Raw genomic sequence first — 20,075 nt, 5'->3', positions numbered from 1 at the left:
GCCTGCCTGCCTGCCTGCCTGCCTGCCTGCCTGCCTGGACGCACGTGTTTGTTTGTGACTTTGAGTGTGTGTGTGTGTGTGTGTATTCGGCGTATTCGCCCCTACTTTCAATGGCCATGGCATGATCATCATGGACATGTGGCGATAAGAAATCCCCAAACCTGAACCCCGCAGTCGACGTTTTATAGTCTTCAAATGGCCTTTGACCTTTGATCGATCCGTGCTTCGTCGATTGATTGATTGATTGATTGATTGTGGAGCCTCTGCATGCTCATCTGGGCGTGATCACCCATTGTCGAGTAGAGCTTGTGCCTTGCCATCCTCGGAGTCGGGTGGATCTGAATCCGGGTTGGTCGGGGCTAACGGGTGCGGCAAGTCATTGTCATTATGGTCAAATACGAGATCCACGGGAGCGTGGCTCCGGGTTATGAGCCGGTCAAGGACGTGTTCGAACGCCATTTCCGCCAGGGATTAGAAGCCAATGCCCAATGCTGCGCTTACGTGGGCTCGGAGAAGGTGGTGGACCTGTGGGGCACGGCCGTGGGCGATAGCCAATACAACGGCGATTCCCTGCAGGTGGTGTTCAGCTCCACCAAGTGCTTGACGGCCATTGCCATGGGCGCTCTCATCGATCAGGGCCTCATCTCTTACGACGACTCGGTCAGTTCGATTTGGCCAGAATTTGCCCACAAGGGCAAGGACCAAGTGCTCATATCCCAAGTCATGCGCCATGAAGCCGGATTGGCCAACACCCAGGGCCAGTTCCCGGTGAGCGGACTCTTGCCCGAGAACATCCAGAAGAATGTGATCGGACATTGGCTGGAGCAGCAGGAGCTGAAATTCCCCCGGAAAGAAGCCAACACGACGCGGCAGTATCACTTTATTTCGCGGGGATTTATTCTGAATGAGATCTTCCGACGGGCCGAGAAGCAACATCGAACCATTGGACAGTATTTGAGAACGGAAGTGGCGGAACCTTTGAAGGCCGATGCCTTCATCGGGATCCGGCCCGAGGAAGAGGCCCGCTTGGCTACCTTGACGGGTTGGTCGCGGCCTTACGTGCTGTGGCGCATGCTATTGCCGGAATTTCTGGCTCCGGATATTCAAGTCAGTGCTAGTTCGTTCAAAAAAGCGTTCACTCGCTTCCTCAAGTTGTCCTACATGCCCCCACCGCCGTGGCAAAGCGGTGAGGCCAACTTCAATGTCTTGGACTTTTCTTGGAACCATGACCATGTGCTGCGGGGTGAGAGCCCGAGCTCCTCGGGCGTGTGCTCGGCCCGCGGGTTGGCCAAAATTGGGGCGGTCATGGCCAATGGAGGCGAACTCGATGGCTTCAAGATCATGTCCAAGCGGGCTTGGGACACCATGCACGGTGGATTGAGTTTAAAACATGATAATGCTCTCAAGGACCCCGGATGGTCGCCCACAGAAATGTCGCAGGGTGGTGTGGCGTATTACAGGTAAACACGTTAGGCACACCTTTATTCATTCTATGCCTTAGCATTGTGTCATCTAATGCTGAGGTACGCCATTGTGAGGTTGTGCAATAGCCTGTAGCTCCATACCATGGATGTTCCCCAAAAAGTCATGGTTTCCACTCTTCTTTAGAGAACACGACAACGAACCCGAATCTTTACGTCAGATTCGTCGCTTGCGGAGCGGCTACTTTGGTTGGACCGGATTGGGCGGGTCTGTGTTTCAATGGCATCCTAATTTGAAGATCGGCTTTGGCTACACGACCACCCTTTTAGCATGGTATGACAACTTGAATATGCGTGGAGGTCGCCTTCAGTATGAGGTTCGTAAATGTGCCGAAGCTGCTGCCGAGGCTAAGAGTAAAGAAGCCCAGCAACTCCACAAGGATTCGAGACAACAAGGCTGATTACGGCCATCTAATGTAAGGGTCATTCGTGGGAATGTCTAGCCAATGATTCAACGTTGATTTTTAGATATGTCTTTTAAATATAGATTTATACTACCGGATAACCTAACAATACTTCCATGGCATGATCGTCTGACGAACATTTTAAGGCGCTCTACGCCATTTATATTTATCAAGGGGTAGTTCAGGTTGGCCTCGGGTCTTTACAAGCTTTTGCACTTGTTGAATGGCATTTTCTATTAGATTGTGAAGCTCCGGGGTGTACGGATCGTCGAACTTCGAAGCTTTTCGATGGTAAACCGTGTTGTCATGTTTATCGACACACTCGGCTCGATTTTCATTCCACGGAAGTCGAAGATATTCATGAACCCGCTTGAACTCGGACCGCCAATCCGTCTTGGCATTTTCAAAGTGAACGACCAAAATCTCCGTGCCCAAGGATAAGAAATCGAGGTTAATTTCTAACCACAGACCGATCTCCATCTTGGCGAAGTCCAAGAACAAGGGCGTGTTCAAAGAGGCCGCTAGATCTTTGGTGGCCTTTTTGTAGGACGAATCGTAAGATCCGCTTCTCTCGTGATTCCACAGGGAAATAATCGCCTCATAAGGGTTTCGAATGAGAAGAACAGCCCTCCCATCCAGCCGGGACATGTGTTTCAATCTCCACGAAAGTTTCTCCGACCATCGAGACCACATCTTCTCTCTCATGTCCGTTCCAGGAATGGAGAACGGCTCCTTCCATCGGTTCTCATGTTGAAGGTGCGTCTTTTCAAAGAGGCCCGAATTTGGGACGTAGTTTTTCTCTGGATTTTGATAATTGACACAGCCGTATGAAGCTAGTCCGGTGATTTGTCCCAAAATGCTCATGATCCATTTTGATCCGGATCCTGGATAGCAAGCGAAGTAATGGGTTCGAAGGGCTCCGGGCACTCCGTAAGATGCCGTTCTCCATGGTTCACATTGTGGATCCTTGGCGAACGAAGCAAAAACCATCGGTCGCTCGGGCGGACTTTGCTCAAATAAAGTCCGGTTCCGAAATGCCCCTTTTGTTTCGTGAGTCTCCCTGGAAGCCATGCTCACTCGACACGATTGGGCCAGAAATTTCTCGGCCTTTGATTTGACATGTGAAATTTCGTAGAAGCTGACCTGTTCTTGCTGCAATTGACTTGGTTCTCCGAAGCCAAAGACAAGCTTAAGATTCTCCTCTGACACTCTCAAATCGGTGATTGGTATCCTACGAGATGGTCCTGGAGCTTTGATTTTGTTCGAAAAGGAACCTCCGAGAGCAAAGAAGTCTGTTTCACCGTAATGTATGAGTTTCAATTGATCACCAGACATCTGGCCTTTGTCGTTAACAGGACCATAAACAATGGAGCGGTAAACCGGATCGATATCCCACCAAAGTCCGATTCTTCTACCCGAGTCGTAATGACCAAATGATTTAAGTTGATGCCTGCCGTCAAATTCTGCTGTGGCCCCATGTAACGAGTCATCGAGAAATTCCCCTCTCAAAACGTCACCATTCCTGAATACTAACAGATTCAATCCGTGCAAATGACCGTGATCGAATTGTCCAACGATGAAACTAATAGATCGCTCGCAATCTCCTCGAAAGCAATTTTCGGCCACGTCGTTGTTAATGAATGACAGAGTGCCATTTCCATGCGGTTTTTTGTCAATGTCAAGCTCCCCACTGAAATCGAAATCGCCGGTAGAGAATTCGTCGATATCAAAAAGCCGCTTGGGACGTTTTTTCGAGCCCGAGTCTGTCGCCCCAAAAGGCCAACTATCGGAGTGCAATAGAACACGCCCGAGGACTGTGAGGAGTTGCAATAAAGTGGCGGAATTTAAACTGGGAGTATCCAGCGGAAATTCGTAGAATTCCTGCAATTCCAACCCAGCCATGATGCCAGGTGATCCGAATTCAATTGATTGCAGGGCATTATTGCGACAGAGGTTGAGAGAGTTTTGTCATGGCCGTCTTTCCTCGCTCGCCGACCCTAAGGTACGTATTAAAACAGTGAGTATGCTTTGAAGACGGCGAATATGCCTTGAGACTTTCAGTAAATCTCAATCTGTCGAACAGATTTAAGACTCCTTTTGCTGTCCGTGAAATCACATTGCACGAAGTGAAACATGAAATTTAGAGAGTTCTTCTTTCAGATTCTTTCATTCCAAATTCATAGAGCATTAGGTTTACTTATCAAATATCGCATAGTTATCAGAATTACACAGCATGCTTGTGAAGGCACTTCATGAAATTAGAATCCAAGAGCACTGAAGGTAAAAAGATAGAACTATGGTCAAAAATATAAAGTAGGTGCGATTGCAGATGTAGGTAATGTTTCAATTTGGGAGCAATATGATCATGACATTTTTAAACTTGGCCACGCAATTCAATTTTGTTCAAAACGCAACGACGGCATCATAGATGTCAATGTTATCAACGTGCTACTGTACCTATATCAATGGGCTTTTACTCTTAACTGATTGAAATCATCACTTGAGTGCTTTGCTTGTAAAAAAAAAAGCATGTCAATTGGACTTGGACTGAAAAAAGGGTTGAAAAGAGCACGACTGGCCCTGCTCCTGGTTACCCAGGAAGTTGTTTGAACACACGTGACATTTGGGAGTGAGATTATTTGTTTCTCAGTGGGGTGGCTGATTGGACGATTTTGTGTTCGTAACTTCATTAACATTTGCACACACATTTCTGAACTAGATCTCATCCTTTCACTCAGCCTTTCAATCCCAGGATTCTTCCTCATCTCCCGCCGCGTCGGCCTCAATGGACACGGGCGCTTTGTCCCTGCCGTTATTGGAGTAGCCTCCACGCTTTTGACGAATGTCTCGACCCCCGAATCCGCCACTGTTAAAGCCACTACCCCGATTGAGCGTACGGGAGGAGGCCTCCTTCAGGAATAAGGGCACCTCTTGTTTGGCGTCCATCAGGACCTTTTCCAAGTCTTGTGCCAGGTCACCATCTTCTTTGGGGTCGAAGAAGGAGGTAGCTTGACCGGCGTTGCCCATGCGACCCGTCCGACCGATGCGATGGACGTATTCGTCAATGCTTTTGGGAAGGTCATAATTGACAACATGAGCCACGTTGCGAATATCTAGACCACGTGCAGCGACGGCTGTGGCCACCAAAACGGGTTTGGAACTTGTCCTGAAATCCTTGAGGGCCGATTCGCGCTCACTTTGGAGTCGATCCCCATGAATAGAGGTGGTAGGGAACTGAAATCAAAGCACGGATGACATCAGCTTCATTAATAGAACATATACCCTGGATCGAAATGGAACTTACATCGCTTTGACACAAGAAGGAGGCCAAGAAATCGGCATTCTTCTTCTTCTCCACAAAGATTAGCGTCTTGCTTTTTTGAACATCCGTATCTTTAAGAATCTCGAAGAGTTTGTTTCTCTTATCAAACTGGTCCACCTGCAGAAGAACAATCGATACAGATATGAAGGGGCATTTTAGCTGGAAGCTTCAACTCTAGCAGACACTCACCAGGAAAACGGATTGTCGCACGTCCTCACAAGCACCGCCCACAATGCCGACGGACAGGAACAAATAATTATCGAGGTAATCACGGGCAATCTTCTGCACTTCACTCGGGAAAGTGGCACTAAACAGTAAAGTCTGTCGCTCCTCTTTGGTGGGCATGGACGGCTCGCGAACCATGGAGTCCACGTCCGGCATGAATCCCATGTCCAGCATGCGATCCGCTTCGTCTAGGACGAAAAACTTGAGCGCACTGAACGAGATTTTGCCCATTTGCACAAATTGAAGCAAACGACCCGGGGTGGCCACCAGAATGTTACAACCCCGGTCGAGGATGGATAACTGCTGAGGTACGGATGTGCCTCCGTATATACAAACGCTCTTGAGATTGGTGCCCATGGCGAACTTGCGGCTCTCGTCTTTGATTTGAAGAGCCAACTCACGCGTTGGGGCCATGATGACCACCTCAGGGGTTTGGCTCTCAGCCCCAGCATGGCTTTCCACACCCTCCTCCAGTAACCGGTTCAGCATGGGCAGGAGGAAGGCACCCGTTTTGCCTGATCCGGTTTGTGCACAAGCCATGAGATCGCGTTTCTCGCGGATGATGGGAATGGCGTGCTTTTGGACGGGGGTGGGCTTCTTGTATCCGCATTTCTTGATGTTGTCCAAAAGAATGGACCGGAGGCCGGTCTCGGCGAAGCTTTCGATGGCCGCGGGCGGGTTTTCACCGCTCACTTTGCAATCGATGGCGTCATACTTTTCAAAATGAATCCCGGACGGAATGACGTGCGTGAGTAGCTCGTCGGTGGTTTCTTCCTCAGGTTCGTACTTTTCACGCGGCATGTCCCTCTCTCGGTCTCCGTCCCGACTGAAGTCACCGCCACCGCCTCTGCCTCCGCCGCCACGACCACCGCGCCGCGGACCGCGATCACCATAACCACCACCTCCTCGACCCTCATGATCAAAGTCGCCACGGAAACCATCCCTTCCCCCAAAGCCACCTCCCCTTCCACGCGGTCGAAAGTCGTCACCTCGTCCTCCCCCATACGACACACCTCCATTCTCGTGGCCATAGCCTCGTCCCCCTCGCTGACCCCCTCCCCGCCCCTCACGTCGGCCTCGCGGGGCACCATCATGACCATGCGACCACGACTTCATCCCTCCGCCCTGACCCCAAATATCCGCATCGGTAGCCTCATCCTGGCTCGTTTCTCTCCGGCCCCCGCCTCTGTCTCCGGCCCCACCTCCGGGAAATCGTCCGGACCCGCCGTACGATCGCTCTTGACTTCCGCGCGCTCCACCCCGGAATCCGCGTCCCCGCCCCGTGAACGTGGCACTAGGCTGGGAGCCACCTGACTCGGTCTCAAGCGGGGCAAAGCTCTGGAGTCCACCCCCGTTGGCCGGAGCGGGAGTGGGCGCGACCGGAATGGGCACCGGCGCACTGGATTCGTCCTCCCAATCGCTCATCGTATCGGTCGTGGGTTCAAAGATTGAAGGCGTGTCTGGCTGATAAGCCACCTGTGGAGGATAACCTAGCGACAATGCAGGCAAATTCACGTCGAGGTTCGGATTAATCGCGACTAACCGCGACACATAACAGCCCGGTCTAGTCAGGCAGAAGTCTAACAACACGTCCAGCCCAAAGGGGCCAGCCAACCAGCCTCAGGCCAGACTCGGCCATGAAAATCCCATCAAAATCATGGGGCCGATGCTAGGCCAGCCACCATTAGCTCCCACGTGCTCTATTCGTCAGCTGTCAGCCAATTGCGCCGGCCGGGCCGTCCAACAGGCTCAACTAAGCTAACCCAGGAGACCCTGCGGTTCGCGCTTTGCGGGGGAGTAAGTCAGGTGCATGTGAGTGCGAGGAATGAACCGAGAGAGAGACTGACAAAGTACAACAACAAAAAATAAACCCATGTCGTGCTCAGCCCACAGAGTTACCAGAGCCGTGTTCCTCGAACAGCCTCACCCAAATTTTCGAGGATGCCTTTTAAGTTGAACCAATCCGACGTGTTCGTTTCGCAAAACTGATCCTGATGCAAACAATTTCTTCCAAGCTTCAAGCCTCAATTGCTCTGAAAAAGCTTGTGTCGGTTGCGCTTAAACAACTCAAATTTCGCTGCATAGGAGGGGTTGGCCAATTAGTTGTCACTTCTTCATGGTCTCATGCTGGGCCCTTCAGTGCAGAAATCACAGGTCTAGTATAGACCAAGTAGCAGACCAGTTTATACATTGAAAAAGGACTTAGCATGGGTACTCATGGTATACATATGCATTTTAAATGAAAATATGAGGTGGCACATTTATTGTAATCTTCCAAATCATCAACAGGTTGCAAGTTCTTTCCAAATATTAAGGTTAGCACATTTATATCTGTTAGGTTAACTATCTCTTAACTAGTAATCGGAAATTACGAAAACATTATCAGGGTTGAAGTAATGACATTACTTGTAAAACTTTATTTTTGAACAACTCTACCAATAACGGGGTACTTTTCTGTAAAGTATCGTTAACAGGTGTTTAAAGCCCTTCTATTACCATTTGTCTCTTCTGTTTTAAACCAGGGAAAGAAAAATGAATTAAGATGTTCTCCCCAATGTTTCAATTGGAGAGGATTTATTGTAGCGGTTAGTGCAATTTCCTCACATGAGAGAGGTCCCAGTTTGATTTTCTTGCCCAACCTTTCTCAAGGAAACTTTTAGACACCAATCACACCCACAGACGGAGAAACAATCTGATCCGGACTAGAACACTGCCTATAGGGCATGTCAAGTGAAGGAAATTCAAGGATAAATGTAACCCAGCTCCCTGATTTTGGACATTTTGGGGCGGGAAAACTCAGACAAACATCACAGTCAACTAACACTATCCACCCATTTGATTTTCAATAATTGAGTAATTTTAATTTTAAATGAGCTGTGATACAAAACCCAACAAAATGAACATGTTTGGTGTTAACTGGTGAACACACTATCAAATTGGCTCAATACCATAATGTTATTTGCTTAGAAAAGCATGCAAGATAGAATGAATGTCAATATTCAATGCATGCACAGTCTGGTTTGGCTGGGCAGGTTGTCTTTGATTTTAGTTCATGGAATAACGTCAATTGTTAATGAACGCGCTCACTTGACAAGCCCTATTGACACCTTTAAACAGCAGCTGTCTGATGATTTCAGAAATTTTGGCAGGTCACTGGGATACTTTTCAAGTCAGTATCAGCACAAAAAAAATTGCTCGCCATATGAGGAAATCTTTCGACAATTATTTTGAACCATTTAACTCCAACATTCATTTGATAAAGATGATATTACACGGCAAACGACAAAAATATGCAGAAAATACGAAGAAAAAAAATTGGTACCAACTTTTTGTCATCAGTAAGAAGCGTGGTGACGCTTCCTTCATGGTAGAACCAGAGAGCGAACTAGTATGAAATCCAAAAGTTTTACATTTCTCTATTGGAATTATATACAGATGATGTGATGGCTGGCTTTGCTGGCCGGGCGATGTTCGCGGCTCCAATCCTAGCACTCCAAATGCCAAAAAATGCAGTGTCTCAATTGCTACTAATGGGATCAAATAAATAGTCACCAGAGGCTACCACCAGGGATATTAGTTTAGATTTTCTGTGATGTGTGACAACAATAGTCGTATGACTGAAATATAAAATAGCCTCAAAACATAACTCTCATTTACCTCTCTTCAAACCAGTGGAATATGTGCCTTATGTTAACTTTGATCTAATGTACATCAAGTTATTGTCATCTGAATTGAACCCAAGTCAATGTTGTGAGGTGCTTCAACCATTGTTTGGGCACAACCTTTTTGCTCCCATCAGCTTCACGTTTTGTCAAGCAAATTGATCAGTTCTTCAAATAGGGTCCATATTCTCCATATGGAGCACCAATGAGAAAAAAGGGCTGAGTGGCAAATCAAATATTACACTTGAATCTATGTCACATGACTTGCAAGCAATAACGTCATGTGGAATCTATTTAAGATTTTTGTTAGTAGTAGAAATTGGCATCACAATGATTCCAAGGTTTACCCACAACTGGGGGGTTTATTTTTACTTTGGCCTTATTGCTCAATGGGTGAGCTCTGGCGAATTTCCTTGTAAGTACTAAGGTCAATGCTTCCATCTCTTGCCATCGTCTTGCAGATTTCCTTAAAATTTTGACGCTTTTCCCGCCAATCATCTGGAAGCACTGACCTAGGTGGCTAAATGGACCACAAAGTGTGATTTCAAGGCAAACATGGTGAAAAAATATTGAAGGAAAATTGATGACATATTCATAAAGCAAGACAGCTTATGTGGCAATGTTATGGTACTTTGTAGGTACAAAATATCCCTTACGAAGTTGCATTCTTTCATTGATAATGTTAGAAGGGAAGAACAATGACTACTTTGCGTCATTCAAAACTTTTGAAATCATGTGAAGACAGATACAAACAAAAGTGATTAAACTTCTTATGAATGATTTGAGTTTATGAGAGATTTCAGTGTCTGATAATCGTAAAATTGTACATTCTTCTGTCAAATTTTTGTACCAAAGCACAGTAATAATGCATCTTGGTATATATTGCACTTTAATACCTTGACGAGTCATTTGTAATGCTTATTATTGCTTAGGAAATTCAGCCCTGCCTCCACTGGTGCGGTTTTTTTATTGCAATCTTGAATTTAACTTGTTAATGAACATGACCGTTTATGTAGTTCAACTTAGCATTGCATTTATTCTAATCTTGGCTACGGTTTTTAGCAAGATAAATCAATTTCAAGTGCAAAATATGAAAACCACTTTTTTCTAACTAGTCTTCAAAAAATATATAGAATAGTGTCAGTAGTTTGTGGCATCTAAAATATAGACCTTTTGGAGGATGACGCATTTTAAGAAGTTGAAATATTGGCTTTAGTAAAGTTTGCAACACTCAATTTGATATATTGTGACAAAAGTATACCAAAATGAAAGTGCAGAGAAAATAATCCATTTAGTAAATCCTCTTTTCAACACAACTTGCCATTTAACTTCAGTAAGATATGCTAGTTGAAAAATTCATTAGATAAAGTATTGTAAACTTGATTATTTAGAAACACTGTTTTGGCTCAATTGAAAATTAATCATAAAAACTCAGTGTTCAAACAATAAACAACCTTGATTGCACTGTTGTTGCAGCCTATCACCTTATAGAACCATCAATAGGAGTAATGGGAGCAAATGATTATCAAAATTAAATGAAGGGTACCAGGAAGCTTGGAAAGTAAAGGCAATAGTTAATTTCCAAGTAATAAGTTATTATCAATCAAAAAGATTGCCTCATTTTGATGTGAGAATAATCAGGGTGATATTCTGAGGCTAGCTAATGGTTTCCCAACATGCCATTACTAATGTGATATCATTGGAAAGAAAACAACTCTCGTACCATACTTCCGTAATTATTTATGTGATTTTGTATTTTCGACGTTGCTGAATGTCTCATTCAAATTTACCACGATTTCTTGTTTGATAACTCGCCCGTCATGTTGACTAAGGCATTGGTCGATAAGCGGGGAATGTCTCACCCAAGTGGAAGATTTAACCCTTGGCTATTTGGGAATTCTAGTTATTTCACGCGAGAGTGCCACCTTTTAAACCCTCGATGATTGACATGGAACGCTATTTCAAAGCGACTGATGTCTGGTTCTCGACATCCACCCTCCTAACCGGATAGATCCGTCCTATTTCCCCATTTACCTCGTCTCATGAACTTACTCAATCAACCCATGGCGTCACCTTTCCAATCCGATTACGACCACCCCTAAGCCTTAGAGCTAGTTAGAGCTCGAGTGAGAGCAATGGTGAAAAATCACACTGACCGCCGCCCCCGAAGTCGTCCCATTGTAATCCATTTTATTGTGATCTTTGGACATTAATCCATCCCCAGGGATGATCAGCATTAGTCTCCACCCTTCTCGTTCATGGTCTTCCCCTGAGATATGTACCTACCCCGGTTTGATTCGACGGATGATCTGGACATAAACTGATAACTCTCGCTCGCTCTCCGACTACTAGAATTTTCATACTCCATTACGCTCGGTCTGATTGTGCCCAGTGAAACTCATCCGGCCCCGTTTTCGGTCTCCTGGTCTCGGTCCTGCAGTCTAGCCCATGGAGTACGTCAGTGTCGAGCCCCTCTCAGTCTCTGTCAGTCTCTCTGTGAGCGTACCCGTCTCCGGGCCTATCTGGCCTATCGAGTAAGTGGGACTGCTCAGCTGGAGTGGCTGTTACCCTCGGATTATCCAGGGCTAACCCACCCGGTCTACCTAGCAACGGTACGCACGAGGGGATTTTGGACAGAGGGATCGCGTTTCGCTGTTGTGGCGCATAGGAGTGGGTGGAGGAGGAGGCTGACCTGACTCCGCGAGCACGGGCATTCGGGCGACTCCGAGAACACGAGAACACTGTCCGTGGCTCGTTCTGCCTCGTGGCTGGCTCAACACACCGAGCAGAGGGATCGACAGATCCGACAGATCCGACAGATCTGACTGGGCACACATTGGCACACACACACGCTCAGTCTGGAGTGATCAACATGGAGGTGTAAAAACGGACATAGACCCACATCTCTTCAATCCTATCAGTCGCCCTTTGGAGCTGACCAAGCTGACATTTTGTAATTCAGGTTCTTGGGTTGGCCCGGACGTCCGTTTTTTTGTTACGGTTGTTTTATCGATCTATCATCCCTCGATCGGGCTCTCCTTTAGCGAGCAGATCTTGGACGTGAATTATTCAGTGAGAAGATCCCAACCGAACTGCAGGGACGGATTTTACAGTTGGTCCGGAGAGGCTTCTGTCAGTTTCAGGTAAGGGTCGTTGTGATCAATTGTGCGCAAAAATGAGCCTCCAAATCTCGAATGGTTGACTTTTGATTCAGTTCTTTTCTTGGCTAGATAGATGGAGCCTAGTAGCATTTACCAATAGTCTTGTCAACAGACTTGTTGTTCAGCTTTGTTTGGTGTTGGAGGTGGAGTAAATGATGATTTCGAAAGACAAGACAGGACATTCCTAGTTATCATGAGTCATTTCAATGCGACAGTGCCTTAATAAATTTTTAGATTTCGTTCTTTAATGCCCGTGCAAGGACTGTCTGCTCCTTTTGTGGGCCCAGCTTGTGGCGTCTGAATGATTTTTTGTTTACTGTTGGGCCCATATCATTTTTTAGCCATGCTGGAAAGAGTGATAAGACAAACAGCATTTCCTCTATTGAATCGACGAGTCGATGACAAACGTCAATTTCTCCATCCCTCGACTAGGTAAAATTAATCCCCCTTGTCCGAGGGTCAGGAATAATATTTGACATTTGTGATCGATCCCTCGGGGCTCATCATTTCATTCGTCATCGGTGCCACAGGGTTTTCCCCGATCACAGATATATCCTGAAAATCGTGATATTGATTAATACTGCGACCTCTGTCGGGGGAATACTCGTGACATACTTTTTTTGCCTTGTACAGGGTGTTCATCGGGATCGACAAATAGCAGCAACACAACCAGTAATTCATCGATTGAAATATCCCTTCAAAACCTGTTCTCTTAGTACTCAAGGGGAAACCCTGGACAGTGTCACTTTTTGGCAATTCTTTTTGTCATAACTAGAACTTACAAATTGTATGATTCTTGGCCATACTATTTTCTCTCGATTCATTGGCTCATTGACATTGACTGTCTGGATTAAAGCGTGTAATGATCCAGGATAGGTGATCAAGCATGTCAATGACCCACCCGGTAATATTGTGACCGGGGCCTCCCCACGATTCTCTTCAGAGAAATGCACAGATGTTTTCCATCTCGATCTGCTCCTCTTCCTTTTACCATTGAGCACAAAGAGTGTAGTAGGAAAAGCTCGCTTGATCTGCATGCAATTCTGACAGAGAGCCTTCTTCTGTGTGACACTGTAGCAATGAGTACATGTGGGGAAGATAATGAGGAGTTTTAAGAATGTTGCCGGATTATTGCCCACGTCCTCCTCAAACTCACCTCAGTTTCTTTACTTCTAGTGTCAAATATCATACCAGTGTGACAAAAGAGTTCTCTCCCTCTCTCTCTTGCTCTCATTTGGAAATACTCTCAGCGCCGAAATTAGACGTCCATCCAGGATCACTCGTCTGAGCGGTGAATTGAAGTTGAACTGAGTAAATATGGCAATGACTCAGGAGAAGATATCTCCCTCATAAGAGGGTGTCAAAGCCGGTTCTGTGCGTGTTTGTGTGATCAGTGTGTGCATGTGGACTCGCCAAGATGGAACAGGGAGAAAGTGACTCGGCCGTCATCTACGAGAACGGCCAATTTCTGGCCGCCAATCCCAATCCCTTTGGGTCTTTCGATGACGAGTTCGGAAGCCCACCTGCATTGCCCGTGCGACGCCACGGATCCGTGAGTTCAACCACCACCGACAAGAGCCATAACAGCTGGGATGAGACTCGAGAAAGGGCTGCCTCAAGAGCTTCGAAAGTGTCTTCCTACGACGAAATGGGCATTAACCATGGCCGACCTTATGTCATTCAAAAGGTCCCGGATGAAACTGATGCGGCGCCGACGGGAATTGAGACCCGGGGGGGAGAAGAGGAGAGCGATTCTTTGACCTCTGTGGCGTTCGAGTCTCCGTTGAAGGAACTCCAGTCACGCTCGCCACCCCCGAGAATCCGACCCATTCCGGCCCCGAGGCTCTCGAAGTTGACGAAGCCAAACTACGAGAACCACGACATCCCCACCACTATCCTTCAGTCTTTGAACAACAGCTTACCACAGAAGATCGAAGATCCCAAACAGAAGATCGTGATTGAGCCCGAGGAGTATTCCGATCCCATTGACGCCGACGACAACGAGAACTTCTACTCGGAGATCGACTCGAATTTCAACGTCCCCGACTCCGAAATCGGCGAGGAGGTGATCCCGTCGATTTTGGATGAAGACATCGCCGAGACCGAGCGCATCTACATGGATATCGACGAGATCCGAGCCCAGCAAAATCCGGAGTCTTGGAGTCGATTGAACACCATCGCCATCCGAGACAATTTCAACAAGCTTTGGGAGGAAGCTGCTAAAGAGCTCGATCGGGAGGAGAAGTTTGTCCAAGAAATTGAAAAGATGCAGATTAAGGACACTCAAAGTGAGGCCAAAGGAGCCGTTCAAATCTCGCGATCGTCCTCAGGGAATCAACACTCCTACGATAGCGTGGCCTTGCCAGGCGCCAAGTTTCGGATCCAAAACGGTGTTCAGGTGCCCGTGGCCAATTTCACGCTATTGAAAAAGTTCGATCCGTGCTTTGAACGCTCCGAATCCATCGAGGAGGAAAACGAGTCGGACGAAAACTCCGACGACGACGACAATGATAATAATGATGATGACGACGACGACGACGTGTCTTCCATATGTTCCGGAAGCTTCTCCATCATATCCGATAGTCGACTCCTGGCCCCACCGGTCCCTCCCCCTCGCAAATCCTCATTCTTACCTTCCTCGTCTACGTCCATGGACGAAACAGATTCTCGTCGAACTTCTACTGGCTCTTCCGTAACTGATATTCCTCCACCCAGCCAACCTCCCCCGAACAATCCATACGAAAACGTGTGGGTTCCATCCAGTCGCAAACGTTCATACCTCGTCCATTCTGAATCGTCAGACGAAAAATATCCAGACTCGATCACATCCTCGAGCACATCGTTGTCATACAAATCCGGAGGCGAACCGGATCCGCAGACTTGCGTTTATGCCCAGCCGATCAAAAACAAGCACGTGATGGCCGTCAAAGGCATGGAAGATGATTCCCAATCCATGGGCAAGGGAACTCCTCATGGAGGATCGGTTCAGAGTCTGCGTGACGTGGGTAGGTCTTCCTCGACGAGCAATCTATCGTTTCTGACGAAAAAATTCTCCTTCTCCAAGATGACTCGGAAATTGTCGGAGCAAGTCATGAAACCCAATCTGTCAGGATCAAAGGAGAACAACGCTGTCGGTGCTTCCCAACAAAGCTCGCCCAAAGAGTCTAAAGCCATGATCAGAGTTGATGCTCTCAGCAAAGGCTCCCGGAGTCGTCGTGGGTCGGCTTTGTCCGACAGCTCTTGGTCCGGGACCACGTGCCATAGCGGCCCATTGTATGTGTATTCCAAGTCGAAGAAGACCCAAGCCCACGAGAAATGGTGCGTTTTGGGCAATGCGGCTCTCTCCTACTTTCATCATCAAGATTCCCTGGCCGAGCCCAAAGAGGCCATTCACCTGCAACAGATCTTGTCCTTGAATAAGCGGACAGTGAAGGACGAGAACGGCATTCTTTTCTGCTTCGATGTGGCGTTCACACATCATTGGGAAAAGTTCCAGAAACATGGGAGCAAACTCATTGTCCGCACCTTCGGCTCCACCACCACCGCCATCCGTGATACTTGGGTGGACAAGATCGCTCAAAGTCTTAGTGTCAAATTGGAGACCTTTTCCATGCACGATTGCTCCAAATTGGGATGGGTGTTCCTCAAGGTGATGTTTGCCGGCGAATGGCATCCTTCGTGGATCTCTTTACGCGGACCGTTCTTCTACTACGGCCTCAAAGACGAAGACACCATGGAGCGCATCGATCTGAAGAAGACCAAGAACGTGACCTTGGTGAAGGAGACCAAGAACTTGAATGCCCCCGAATTTGGGGCACCCGTGATTGTGGTGGATTTCGTCGATCGATCCCTGTACCTCCAAGCTCGCCATGAGAAAGAAATCCATCACTGGAAGTTTGCTCTCGAGAGCTTGGCCTTCAATAATGGACAGCACTTGTCTGAGCAACAAGTGACCAAAGACGAGATCCCCGTGATTGTAGATCAATGCGTCAACTTCGTGTTTCGTCACGGGCTCTTGACCGAAGGCATTTATCGACACTCGGGCGTGAAGACCAAGATCGATCGGCTCCTAGATCAATTCCAAAAAAACGCCTGGGCTGTGGGCCTTTCCCGAGAGGAATTCTCCGAGCACGATGTGGCCAACGCATTGAAACGCTTCATGCGGACCTTGGATGAGCCTTTGTTAACCGAGGCCTTGAGGCCCATGTGGATGGAGGCGTCCATGATCGAGCAAGGGAGCGAAAAACTGGAAAGGTACTTCGAGGTCGATCACGTCTTACTTTTCTACGTCAAGCGATTTGTTGTCTATTGATTTTTGTATTATTCATTCAGATACGAGGAACTTCTCTTGGGTTTGCCTGATGTCAATGTTCGCACCTTGCGCCGTCTCATCGGACACTTGCGAGCAGTTGCCAATCAGTGCGAACGGAATCTCATGTCCAACTTTAATTTGGCCGCAATCTGGGGTCCGACCCTCTTGACAGTGGACAATCAGCCGGCCTCGAATTTTGCCCGGACCTCGGGGGAAGCGGACGTTTGCAAGGATCTCATCGACCATTACTTGCGGTTATTCAAAGTAACCCGAGAAGAGTTGGATCGGGAAGAGGAAATCCTCAAGAAGACCCAAAGCTTCAACAGAAATCCAATGCCTATAAAAATTACAAGTAAATGGACATTGTAAGTGATTATCCTAGATCAAATTAAAATGTGTTTCCCCCTCGGGTGGTTTTTCTAGGCGAAGTTATGATGTTTGTCCATATTGATACCAAAACCGGCGACGATTTTGTCAGTATTGCCGTCACTCCCAAAATGACCGCACACGAGCTTCAACAAAAGGCTCTTCGAGAGTCCAATTACGCTGGCGACACTTCCAAATTCATCCTGCACGAAGTGATCCAAGGCGGTCTGATGGAGAGGCCCATTCATTATCAAGAGATCATCTACGACGTGGCGCTGAAGTGGTGGGAGTGGTCGGAAGAGGATCGCCGTGACACCTACCTCCTTTTGAAACGCAATACATTCTTCGAGGAAGCTCTCCCGTGTGCCATACCGCCCTTGTCCGTGTTTGGCGAAGCCTTGTACTCCGACAATGTCAAGGCCAGCAAAGCCAGTTTCAAGAAATACCATTTTTCCGTGAATAATGCCAAAATCACCCGCCGAAAAGAGCTGAAGAACGGGGAAACGCAGGAGATGGATTCCTTCGACATAGAAAAGATCATTTGGTATTTGGGCTGTGAGGTGAAGAAACACGCTCCTTCTAATTACAACGTAACGTTCATCGAGAAAGACGGCAAGGTGGAGCGCACCAAAGAGCGGCCCTATTTTGGTCGAATCATCTCGTTTAGTAGTCGAGAATTGTATATCAAGTGGATCGCTGCCATGTTGGTGGCTGAGCATCAAAATGATATAATTCCGTCCGTACTTTTACTCAACCTCGGCGAAGACGAAACGGTCGTCGAGGGTAGCCAATCAAACTCAAGCGAAGCGTAACGGGGCATTCATCCACATAGTGTATGTATCGTAAGCACTGGAACGACGACAACAATCTTCATTGATTCTCACAAAGTTAATCAAATACCCGCTCTCTTTCTCTCTCTCTTTCTAATTCTCCTGCATGACACGTGTTATTAATTTGATCAAAATAAACCAAAGACATGCCTTTAACACGTGTTACATGTTGCCATCATTCTTTGAACCCAGCCAAATGTTCTTCAGGTGCGGGGATTCAGGCCATGATGTCTCGATGCAGTAAAGCTCGATAGAACAAGAAATTCATTTACTGTTATATTACATTATCACCCGAGTACTTTCCATCTCCTGAACTGAGCCATTGTTTTGGTTAAGGCGGGGTTTTGGACTGGGTATTGAGCACTGACAATTTCTCTTGACTAGGGTCGGAAAGACCTTCGACAAACGTGGTCGGGATACTTGGTCCGAAATAAACTTTTCGGTTAGCGGCCAGGGCCTCGATCTCCTTGAGTTTAAGGTATTCCGGTTGGAGCAAGAGGGCGTTGGCTTGCGCCTCTCGCTCGATGCGGTACAAACTGGCATCCGTGCGGCTCTTTTCGCGGGCCAAGTGCATGGCATCCTCAATCGACGCCATCTTGCGCAGAGACTCCTTCTCCACGATCTGCTTCTCGAAGTTGATCTTAGAGACCAAGGCCTCCTTCTCGGCCTCAATGACGGCCTTCTTCCGTTCAGTCTCGGACTCCTTCTCGACCACCTTCTGGCGTTGGGTAGAAATCAACAATTGGGTCTTCTCGGCCTCCATGAGCTCGTAGTTGCGTTTGATCGAGTCTGGGATCTTGGGCTTGGTGACCCGGACCGAGAGGACGCGCAGTCCGGGCGCCAATTGCTCGAGGTCGTTTTGCAGCGCGTTCTTCAGGTTCTCGTCGATCTGATCGAACAAATCGATGTACACATCCTGGAGATTATGAACCGAGCAGAACTGATTCAGCTCATGGTGGACCTGTAAATCAATAAAGAATACATTGGATCTGGTGCTGGGTTGGATTTCTTACAATGATAAGGACCAAGGCCGGATTGGGCAAATCATTTGAAGGCGGGTTGATCTGGCACACTTGAAAGCTATTACGAGAAATAAGACCTGCGGTTCGTCATTCATATTACAAGGGCGGAAGAAGTGGTGAGTCACAAATGAGCTGGCGATGCTCTAACGCCAGCTAAGTAAATTCAATGACATGGACCCTTTCCTAACTTGTATGGCTGATCTGTAGAATAATATCGCACAAACTTTAGAATAAGACTGAGAAAACATATTAGAAGGCTTTTACGTACGAACTAACCGGGAATCTCGAGGAGGAGCTATTACGCAGAGTGCTCGTCAAGGCTGAATTCATCGTAAATTCCATACCATGGTTGTTATCTATATGATATTTGACGACGGGAAATCAATCGAGGTAAAAGAGGAACTCGCCTTATGAAAAATGAGCGGCTTGTCGTAATCGGCCGTGTAGTTCTTGACAATGTCGTAGACGGCGTCCGCGGACAAGATGTTGACCACCTCGATGCGATCGAAGTAGATCATGACTCCACCGGAGGTGCCGCACGGCACATTGGTCACCTGATCCGTCTGCAGGGTGGTCTGCACCACGCGAAACGTGGTCAAACCCGGGATGCGCATGTGAAAGCCGGGCGTGGACACCTGCGAGAGCAACGCCCCACCGCGGTAATACACGCCCACATGGCCTTCGTCGATCTTGTGAAGCGCGAAATTGGCCAAGACTCCAATGAGGGCCATGGCGATGGCAACGAACGTGACCAGACCCTCGGGCATCTTGGCAGGATGACAATCCAACGCACAATTCGATGAGAATAATGACGACAACAACAACAACAAGGATGGATGATGGTGACGATGATGATGGTATGAGCGTCCTCAGTAGTCCTCAGTGGTCCTCAGTAGGTTGGAAATGAAATAGTGTTCTTCCCGAATTCCCGATTGGCGCCCAGGTCCATCTAGCTCTCATGGGGCCGCAGTGTGCACACAAGTCTCTAGTTTGAAGGATATTTCCTGGTCGTGAACGTGAACCAAACGTGCGGGTGCTCCGGGGTGCTCCTTCACTTTGCGCTAGGCAGCGCCTATGAACTTTGAAGGCCGCTGGCCCGGACAGCCGAAATCAAAACAAACATTGATATGGACCAGGTACCCACGTGAGGTTGTGTTGACTCGGAATGATCCTTCTTCCGAAGTATTGTGATCATTTTCAACTGGGAAGTTTAGATTGATCGACTTTGATTGAGTCGGTCGGCTAAACTGGAGACCCTTCAGATACACAGATACATACACCTAGACTGAG

The 20,075-nt window shown here is 47.5% G+C and overlaps 4 protein-coding genes across 4 annotated transcripts; 2 read left to right on the top strand and 2 right to left on the bottom strand.

The window, feature by feature from the left end:
- Positions 1 to 85: 85 nt before the first annotated feature.
- LOC131892314 (beta-lactamase domain-containing protein 2-like) lies at positions 86 to 1,986 on the top strand. Its single transcript, XM_059242122.1, has 2 exons — positions 86 to 1,460; positions 1,609 to 1,986. Exons 1-2 carry the CDS (start codon positions 388 to 390, stop codon positions 1,880 to 1,882), a joined length of 1,347 nt encoding a protein of 448 aa, XP_059098105.1. The 5' UTR covers positions 86 to 387; the 3' UTR covers positions 1,883 to 1,986.
- A 2,047-nt stretch (positions 1,987 to 4,033) lies between these two features.
- LOC131892292 (ATP-dependent RNA helicase vasa-like) lies at positions 4,034 to 7,681 on the bottom strand. The gene is made up of 3 exons (XM_059242099.1): positions 5,397 to 7,681; positions 5,190 to 5,324; positions 4,034 to 5,119 (listed from the first exon to the last, which is right to left on the bottom strand). Exons 1-3 carry the CDS (start codon positions 6,855 to 6,857, stop codon positions 4,628 to 4,630), a joined length of 2,088 nt encoding a protein of 695 aa, XP_059098082.1. The 5' UTR covers positions 6,858 to 7,681; the 3' UTR covers positions 4,034 to 4,627.
- Positions 7,682 to 11,187: 3,506 nt separating this feature from the next.
- LOC131877121 (uncharacterized) lies at positions 11,188 to 17,919 on the top strand. Its single transcript, XM_059222707.1, has 4 exons — positions 11,188 to 12,237; positions 13,432 to 16,509; positions 16,588 to 16,919; positions 16,991 to 17,919. The coding sequence occupies exons 2-4, from the start codon at positions 13,673 to 13,675 to the stop codon at positions 17,743 to 17,745; spliced, it is 3,924 nt and encodes a 1,307-aa protein (XP_059078690.1). The 5' UTR covers positions 11,188 to 12,237; positions 13,432 to 13,672; the 3' UTR covers positions 17,746 to 17,919.
- Positions 17,838 to 19,917, bottom strand: LOC131877129 (erlin-2-like). Its single transcript, XM_059222721.1, has 2 exons — positions 19,193 to 19,917; positions 17,838 to 18,724 (listed from the first exon to the last, which is right to left on the bottom strand). The coding sequence occupies exons 1-2, from the start codon at positions 19,550 to 19,552 to the stop codon at positions 18,095 to 18,097; spliced, it is 990 nt and encodes a 329-aa protein (XP_059078704.1). The 5' UTR covers positions 19,553 to 19,917; the 3' UTR covers positions 17,838 to 18,094.
- Between the last annotated feature and the right edge of the window lie 158 nt (positions 19,918 to 20,075).

This window comes from Tigriopus californicus, chromosome 2, assembly GCF_007210705.1.
Source record: "Tigriopus californicus strain San Diego chromosome 2, Tcal_SD_v2.1, whole genome shotgun sequence".
Classification (NCBI taxonomy): Eukaryota; Metazoa; Arthropoda; class Copepoda; order Harpacticoida; family Harpacticidae; genus Tigriopus; species Tigriopus californicus.
The sequence above is the reverse complement of the archived record's forward strand: the minus strand, read 5'-3'. Positions and strand labels throughout refer to the sequence as shown.